General features: G+C 35.7%; 1 protein-coding gene across 1 annotated transcript in view; it reads left to right on the top strand.

The window, feature by feature from the left end:
• LOC113827410 (transient-receptor-potential-like protein) overlaps nucleotides 1–10000 on the top strand; it is a 20261-nt gene that overhangs the window by 7883 nt on the left and 2378 nt on the right. Inside the window, exons 5-6 of the mRNA XM_070132344.1 lie at nucleotides 1–51; nucleotides 9544–10000. The exon at nucleotides 1–51 is cut by the window's left edge and continues 99 nt beyond it; the exon at nucleotides 9544–10000 is cut by the window's right edge and continues 2378 nt beyond it. Coding sequence (XP_069988445.1) covers nucleotides 1–51; nucleotides 9544–10000 — 508 coding nt within the window. The remainder of the gene's footprint in view (nucleotides 52–9543) is intronic.

The following is a 10000-nucleotide window of genomic DNA, read 5'->3' as shown; positions in this document are numbered from 1 at the left end:
TAACAGTCACCCCCGCGTCTTCGCTCCCTTGTAACCTCACGTATTCCCAGGGTGAGTTGGGGATATTTTTTTTTTATTATTTTCTTTCTTCTTCTTTTTCTTCTTCTTTTATGTATTTTTCTTCTTCTTCTTTTTTGTGTCTTTTCTTCTTCTTTTGTATTTTTTTCTTCTTCTTTTGTATTTTTTTCTTCTTCTACTTCTTTTTGTATTTTTCTTCTTATTCTTTTGTATTTTTTATTTTCTTTTTCTTCTTTTTTTGTTTTTCTTCTTCTTCTTTTGTATTTTTTCTTCTTTCTTTTTTCTTCTTTTTTGGTTTTATCTTATTATTATTATTCTTTTGTATTTTATCTTCTCCTTCCTTCTTCTTTTGTATTTCTTCTTCTTCTTCTTTTGTATTTCTTCTTCTTGTGCACCTCGTCTTTCTCTTGTTGTTATTATTGTTATTGTTTTTCTTGTTTTATTCTTATTCTTCTTTTTTTCTTGTCCTTTTCTTCTTTTTCTTATTATTCTTCTTCCTCCTTCTCTTTTTCTTGTCTTTCTCTTATTATTATTATTTTCTTTTTCTTGACGACTTCTTGCTCTTTGTTTTTCTTTCTTCTTTCTCTTTCTTTTCATTCTTCTCTGTTTTTTCTTGACCTGTCTTTCTGATTTCCCTTAACCTATTTTTTTTTTTTTTTCTCTTGACTTTTATTTATATCTTGCTTCGTTTCTTCTCTTGCTTTCTTATTATCATTTAGTCTTTCTTTTTTCTCCTTCTTTTGTCTTTTTTATTATCATTTTTTAGGTTATTCTTTATTCTTCTTCCTCCTTTTCCTCTTCATCATCTTCCTCTTCTTCTTTTTCTTCTTCTTCATCGTCTTCTTCTTCCTCGTCTCCTCCTCCTCCTCCTCCTTCTTCTATTTCTTCTTCTTTTTCTTCTTCGTCTTCGTCTTCTCCTCCTCCTCCTTCTTCTTCTTCTTCTACATCGTCGTAGTCTTGTCTTTCTTCCTTTCCCCTCATTTTTATTCTCCTACCTTTCTTCTTCTTTTTCATCTCATTCTTATTTGTTCTTATTCTTCTTATTCCTTTTATTCTTCCTCTTATTATTATTTCCATTATTATTATTATTATTGTTATTATAATTTTTTATTATTATCATTATTATCTTTATTATAATTATTCTCATTTTTCTTATTCTTATTGCTCTTATTCTTATTCTTAATTGTTTTATTATTCTTGCTCTTATTCTTGTTCTGATTATTATTATTATTATTCACTTTTTATTATTCCTTTTATTCTTATTTTTACTTTTATTATTATTATCATTATTATTATTGTTATTATTATTATTGTTATTATTATCATTATTGTTTTTCTTATTCTTATCCTTCATATTCTTATTCTTATTATCATTATTCTTTTTCTTATTCTTATTCTTATTATACTTACTCTTATTATTCTTACCTCTTATTCTTCCCATATTTATTCTTATGCTTATTCTTATTCCTATTCGTCCCGTAGTGAGAAACAGGGACGGAATTTAAGACGAAGAAAGGGAGAGAAAGAGAGAGAGGGAAGAAGAGAAAGAGAAAGGAACGAAAAATAGCGATTGTTCCTAACACTCTATTTCTTATTCGTTATCAGTTTTTTTATTCATCTTTCTTCTTTTCTCTCTTTCTCACATTTCCCTTTTGTTTTGTTTTTTTCTTTCCGTTTTTGTTTTTTTTTTTTACTTTTTCAATCTTTGTTTTTTTTCACTGTCTTTCTTTCTTTTCATTATTTCATATCTCCCTTTACCTTAATAGTAGAATTTTTCCAAGATGGTTAAAGATTACGATAATAATGATAATAATGATAACGATAATGATAATAATAATGATACAAATAATAATGACAATGATGATGATACTACTACTACTAATGATAATAATAATTAAAATAATAATGATGATGATGATGACAAAAACAACAATGATGATAATAATAGTGATAATCATAATGATATGATGATGACGATAAATATTATTATCATCAATGCCATTTCTTGCTTTTACTACTATCATCATGATTATTACTACTATTACTTCTTTTATTATCATCATCATTCTTATATTAGTAATAGATATTATCACTATTGTTGTTTTCATTATTATCATTGTTATCATTATCAATCTATTGTCATCATTATTACTATCATTATCTCTATCATTATTATTATTATTATTATTATTATTATTATTATTATTATTATTATTATTATTTTCATTACTGTTATCATTCTTATCATCATAATCATTTTTTACTATTATTATCATTATTATCATTATCATTATTATCATTGTTATTGTTATTATTATCGTTAATATAATCATAACCATTATTAGTATTATCATTTCGATTATCATTGATTATTATGATCATAATCATTATTAACACTAATCATTATAATCATTATCATTATTACTATTATCATTACTACCATCATCATCATCAACAATATTATCATCATTATTATCGTCATTATGATCACCATTATCAACATCATCATCGCCATTATCATTATCATTTTCATCAGTATCATCACATTATCATCATTATGATCAGCAGCATTATTAGCATCACTATCATCATTATCATTACCATCATCATCATCATTATCATCATCATTATCACTACCATTATCATTATCATTAACATCATCACTCTCATGAAACATCTTAATTTCTTTTTTCTTTTTTTCTTTTTTTCGTCTGTTATTCTTTTCTACCCTCTTTCATTATCATTATCTTTTTTCTTATGATTATCACCGCTATTTTTCATTAAGATAATCGATATTATTTTTTTTTCTTTTCTTTTTTTTTACTTTCGATATTTCATTTTCATTATGATATTTCGTTTTCTCATAATAAGTTATTTTTAAAGCTATGTTGACATTACTATGGGCTGTGCCATAGTATTCTTTATCAAGGTCACTATCTTATCAGTCGTTTCACACACACACACACACACACACACACACACACACACACACACACACACACACACACACACACACACACACATATATACACACACACACACACACATACACACACACACACACACACACACACACACACACACACACACACACACAACTAAAACACACAACTCAACACACAAACACACACACTTATGTGTGTGTATATATATATATATATATATATATATATATATATATATATATATATATACAGATAGATATATAAATATATATAATCGATCAGCAACGTCGCATATAAATGGGAGGAGAGAGGGGAAATGCCCTTCCCTCCCGCAAGTAAGGCAGACTGTGGACCCCGTTGGGAGGGCGACTGCTGGGCATAAGATGGGAATGGGAGCTACTCGTCCTGCCTACGTTCCTGCGTCCGCCAGCCCGGAATGAAGCTTATGGGGAAAAGCCCAAGGGAACCCTACAGGTGGATGCTGGGTCCCGCAGTCAGTCGCCCCCTTTATATTGGGCAGCGTCGGCGGAGGTGGCTGCGGTGGCGTCCACTCGAAGTGACCGCCCGAGGCTAAATCTCAGGCGGGACGTCAGGGTGTGTGGGCTTGAAACGTCCGTTCTTTGCCTCATGATGATCAGTTGCTACTATTGTCGAGAAAACTAGGGAGGCTGAGAGTTGGGGTGGCTACTCTCTCGGAAGTGAGAAGCCTGGCAGCAGAACAATCAGTGTAGGTGGCTATACCTATTACTGGTCAGGCTGTAGCAATGGTCACCATCTTCAGTGAGTAGCCATAGCCATCTCCTTCAGAATCCAGCCCTCGGCAGTAGAGGTTACTCTGGTCAGTGAGCATATTGAGACTGTAGTTAGCATTTGGCTTCATGTGTCTTATTGCTGTGTAGGCACCTGCCAATGTTTGTAAACTCAACATGAAAGAGAAGTTCTACGCCAAACTTGCATCTGTGTTGGACAGTTGCCCTCAGCAAGATATTCATATTGTTCTGGGTGACTTCAATGCGGTATCTGGCTGCGATCAAGCAGGCTATGATATTTCTGTCAATCTTTGGATGTGGGTAACATAGCCTAGGAGATCAACCACATCCTCGTTAGCAATCGGAGGATCCTCCAAACTGCAAGGTATATAGGAGTGCCGAGTTCTGTGGTACTGACTAAATTAGTTGTGGCTACCCTCTAATTTCTGGTCATTTCACAGCGCTCACTATTTTCATGGACCCTGTACTTCTGTGGGACACCTTCAAGCGTAAAACGCTTGATGCAACTCAAGTAATGGTTGGTGAACGCCTGAGAGCAAGCCAGAATTTCACCTTGAAGGAGACACTGGATGCCACAGATGCTTGTCATGCAGTTCGTCTGACGGGATCAGGATTTGCACCATTCTCAGGTGTGCAGAACTCGATCACTGATAAGAAGGGACAAGGAACAGTTTATTAGGAGTTTTGCAGAGAAGGTCGACGGCTATTTCTTAGTAAATGATCATCGTCCTGCTTACCAAGCCCTGAGAAAGCTTAACTCCAAGCCGTCTCCAAAGGTGACTGCAGTTCACTCAGTAGGTGGCCAGATCGTCTCAGATCCTGTTGCAGTACTTGGAGCAGTTGTACCAGGTTGATCCACCAACTGGGATGCAGGTAGTGCTGAGATTCCGTTGTCGGACCCACCCATCATTGAGGATCCATCCTTCCTAACTGAAGTTAGGAGGGCAATCTCCAAGCTGATGAGTGGTAAAGCAGAGGGTATTTGCGGCATCCCAGCTGAACTGTTAAAGGCTGGTGGTGAACCTATGGCGCAGGTGTTCTCTGGAAAGGGAAAGGTGATCGATGGGATTGCATCAACCACTGATGCATCACACTGCTCAGTATACCAGGCAAGGTTCTCATCCACATCCTTCTGAGACGTATCAGAGACAACCTGCAGGGGCACCAGAAGTCGGAGCAATCTGGATTCACTCCTGGTAAGTCTACAATAGACCTTACCTGGCGTTTCGAGTCATTGTAGAATGCTATAGTGGTTTTGAACGTGGGCTGCTTACAGCCTACACCAACCTCAAGATAGAGTTCAATATGGTGCATCAGGAATCACTTTGGGAAATCCTGAGATTGAGAGGAATTCCAACAAGGATTATTGGACTAAAAGCAAGCCTGTATACTGGTACAGGAAGTGTTGTAAGGTGTGGTGGGGGGGCCTGTCTAGCTTCTTTCCAGTTAGTTTAGGAGTGAGGCAAGGTTGTGTCCTTGCGCCAACACTTTTCAACACTTACATTGACTGGATACTGGTCAGAGCTACTGTTCAAAGCCTTTGTGGAGCAACCTGAGCAATATCAAGGTTACAGACCTTGACTTTCCTGATGATGTTATTCTATTTGAGTCTTTGGAAACCTTAGGGATGGCTCTGGATGCATTTTGCAATGAAGCGAAGCCCTTGGGTCTAGAGGTCTGGACCAAGACCAAGATCCAGGGCTTTGGGGACTTGCTAGGAGAATCTGTTCAGTAGGTACGTGCTTGCGGCGAGGACACTGAAGTCCCAGAAAGTTTTACACACCTTAGTAAAGTAGTTCATAACTCAGGACTGTCAGACCAGAAAGTTATCAGACGAATTGGCCTGGCAGCAGGGGTCTTTACCTCTCTTGACAAGAGTATTTGGAAATTTCAGTACCTGTGCAGAAGGATTAAGCTATGCGTTTTCAAGGCCCTGACAATGTCAGTTTTAAATAGAAACCTGGACGTTATCCTGCTCCTTGGAGTCTCATCTTGATGCCTTTTGTAATACGTGCCGGTGCTGGACCGTGGGGTACTGTTGGCGGGACCACGTGTCCAACTAACAGTTGCCCCGTGAGAATGGCACAGGACCTGTTACTTGCACGATCCATGATCGCCAATTCAGGCTATAAGGCCACCTGGCTTGTTTCCCACAAGATGATCCTGCCCACTAGGTTGTCTCTGCTCGAGACAGCCCTGGGTGGAGGAGGCCTGCGGGACGACCTAGGAAGTCGTGGCTTGGGCAGATCGATGAAGCCTGTCGTGAGGAGCTTGAGATGGGCTGAGTCCCTGCCTGGCGGCTTGTCATGAGGGATCCTCGAAGGTGGAAGCGAATTTTGGATGCGGCTATGCACCCTCGTCGGCGTTAGCTTCCCTATGATAATGATGATACATATACATATATATGTATATATATATATGTATATATATACATATATATACATATATATATATATATATATATATATATATCCATATACATTAAATATATGTACATATATATGTAAATATATATATATATATATATATATATATATATATATATATATGTGTGTGTGTGTGTGTGTGTGTGTGTGTGTGTGTGTGTGTGTGAATATATATATATATATATATATATATATATATATATATATATATATATATATATATATATATATATATATATATACATATACATATACATATATATACATATAAATATGCATCTATATATATATATATATATCCATATACATTAAATATATGATATATATATATACATATATATATATACATATATATATATATATGTATATATATACATATATAGACATATAGACATATAGACATATATATATATATATATATATATATATATATATATATATATATATATACACATATATGTATACATGTATATAACTATATTTATATATATATGAGTGTGTGTGTATATAGGTTTGTGTGTTTATATATATATATATATATATATATATATATATATATATATATATATATATATATATATATATATATATATTCATATATATCCATATACACAAACATATATATACGTACGATTACACCAGTACACATTCCTCCATGTATATACTGTAAAGAATAAGCCCCACGACCTGCAGTACATACACCCATGTACTTGTACTTACTCCCCCTTAGTTCTCAGTAGTCCTAGTACGTGTGCACAGCGAACAACCATATATAACGTATACCACATGACCTTAGCTGCTTTAAACCTATCATCTGTACCCCTCCCCCTCCTCAAAAAAAAATAATATAAAGATAATAAAAAAAAGAGAGTAGAAAAAAGTAACAGAGAATAAGATACACAAAAACACCCCAAGAAGAAGACAAGAAAATGTCGCTAGATTTGCTTTTACGTTTTTTCTTTAAAGCAACGGTGGCTCTTCCCTCTCTACACACTCGTCCCGTTGATGGTATGTACTTCTCTATTTGTCAGCTTTGCCTTCATTTTTTACTCCCCTGGACAGCTTATGTCATTTTTTATTGTTATTTTACGTATACAGAGGACGTATTAATTATTAGATGAGGAAGTATGTTTATGTATTGTTTATGTAATTTTATTAATATGTTTTCTTTGTTTTTGGTCAAGTATCTTTTTTTTCATGTGTTGATTGCGTATTTTTTGTTTGTTTGCTTGTTTAATTATTTGTTTTTGTATTCTTTTAGGTTCTTAGTTTTGGTGTATTGTTTGATTCTTTTTTTTTCTTTTTTTTGTTATTCATTTGTTTATTGGTTTCTATTCTTTAACATGATTTATCGCATTCACCCAATTCCCGTTTCTAATTGGGCCTTTTTTCACCTTTTTTTTATGAACACACTTTCTCCTAATTTTTATTGCCTTTTTTCTCTCCCTCCCATTTCGTGGCTGCAGATCAGATTCTTGGTAGTCATTTTTTCCATAGAAAAAGTGATTTGCAACAAGTAATGAACAATTGATTTAAACCATTTCCCGCATATGCACCCAAATGAACCGTAGGTATTGCTAAATTTCTCTTATGCAATGAGTCTACATTTTGTGCAATCATTTTGAGAGAGAAAAGTATAAAAGATTGAAAAAAGAAAAGCTTTCTCGAAATCAATAGAAATTTTGAAATGATCCCCCAAGCCCTTTTTTTTAATAGCAATGAAATACAACCAAGTGAGAATTTTGCGTAATATTTTTTTTTTCTACAAGAGAAATAAAATAGTCTTCCCTCTTTATTTTTCTTTTTTTTTTACTTTAGCGCATTCCCATGTTCTGTAAAGTAGAGAAGCACGCTAGCACATTTGCTTTGTTATGGTTGCAGTAAATATAAAGCTGTGCAGACTAATCTTCTACCCCTCTCTATTTCCCCTCATACGTACACAGTTCACGCACATCAACCCTAACCCTGAGATAAAACATACACACATAGTCAAGAGTGTAATATTGTGTTTAGGAAGAGTATGGATATCCTATTGCATGAAGAAAACAATGCGGCGGTATTTGCCATCAATATTGGTTGCATTTGCTTTTAAAAAATAGCTAAAAGTCAGATGGTGAGTGCAAAAAGTTCAAGCTAATGGTCAGTCATGTCAATATTCCAATATTTGCAAAAATAGTTTCTTGGGCAAGGCGAATTGATAAATACATTTGCGAAATAATCGTTTATATATATTTTTTCCCACTTAATTTCACCTATAAAGACTTTGCTTTTTCATATTTCATATTTCTGGGGCTTGTGTATATCCAGTAATTGGTTTTGTTTTTATCATTAGTCCAGCACATTATAAATATATATATAGATAGATAGATAGATAGATATACCTCTGAGTGAAATCGTCCAGTAACATCAACATTTATTCATAAAACTTCATAATACAAGATTATATAATCCCCGATAGCCATTCATCAAAATAATTGGACAACTGAATAGTTCTAACTTACCTGCACACCGCTTAGAAAATATTCCCATACAAAAAATATATATATATAAGTAGATAAACATCAAAATAAAAGATATTGTATTTTTGCATGACTACCTTCACACACTTTCATTCCTTCTACACCTGACCCTTTTTCTATTCATTGACTTGTACTACACTCAACAGAATAAACATTTTCTCTCTCGCACATGCTGTAAACCGTAGATGGTGTTCGGTTAAAAGAGGTGATGTAGCTTTTGCTTGCCACGAGAATTAAAAGGTTTTTGGACTGCTCTGTTAATAAGAATTTGAAATACTAAATGGTAGTATATGACTGTATTGCATTTACATTATACAGTCTAAGTGATATCTCACATTCCTTCGCTGTTGAAGTGGGGTTTGTATACCATTAATATGTCTTGTATTTATCTGTGGAGACAAATTATGTAGTCTTTTTTTCTTTCTTTCTTTTTTTAAAAGGTTCTCTCGCCAGATACAAAACATCGCATTTTACAGGCCTGTTGTTTTGGGGGATACAAGTCTGCATAGATTTATTACGTTTTCTTTTCCCGTTATATATATTTTCGTTTCAAGATTGTTAAAAAAAAAAATTAAAACTGCCAACTTTTAGTCACTATTATTTGGTCAAGTTTCATCAACATGAGATGTAACTTCGTTCTGCAGTTCCTTTCGTCAGCACATAAGTATGTATTTTACATCTCGCCTAAAGTTTTCCTTTGGATTACGACCTGTCTGACCGTCGCAACTAGCAATTTGCTATAGTTTCGTGGCGTCGGACAAGTAGGTTTTTATTTTGTGCTATTTTGGCAAGTTTGGGGCTAAAGGGTGTTACTTTCCTCGCTAGGACACACTGGCGTAACTAATACCCTTTGTCTCTACTGCAGGGAATCTGACGGGGTGCTTGCTGGCGCCGCAGGAGATGGACTACTTGAGGAAGGAGATTGTCAGCAGTCTGAGGAGCGAGTTGCGGGAGATGTTGAGGGACGCCCTCACTCGCGCCCTCACGCCCACCACAACGGTTGCACAGCAGTACTATTCTCCTACACCCACACCCAACCCTACGCCGCAGTTCGTCACCACGCCCACATCGCAGATGGTCGCCCCGCCCTTCCCGTCGGCGCCTTCGCCTCAGCAGCAGCAGCAGCCGAGGCGCCCGTCGACGCCCCAGCCCCAGATCCCCCTCCCGCCCAGCTCCAGCCCCCAGTACCCGCCCCCGGTCCCCTCCACCTCCCAGAATCCCGTCATGTCCCCTCAGTCACCCACGTCGCAGATGCCCCTCTACACCCACATCCGGGTCTCGGGGTCCCTGAGCGACCCCATGGGCCAGCGGCAGGACCCCAA

Source organism: Penaeus vannamei, chromosome 17 (genome assembly GCF_042767895.1).
Source record: "Penaeus vannamei isolate JL-2024 chromosome 17, ASM4276789v1, whole genome shotgun sequence".
Taxonomy (NCBI): Eukaryota; Metazoa; Arthropoda; class Malacostraca; order Decapoda; family Penaeidae; genus Penaeus; species Penaeus vannamei.
The sequence above is the reverse complement of the archived record's forward strand: the minus strand, read 5'-3'. Positions and strand labels throughout refer to the sequence as shown.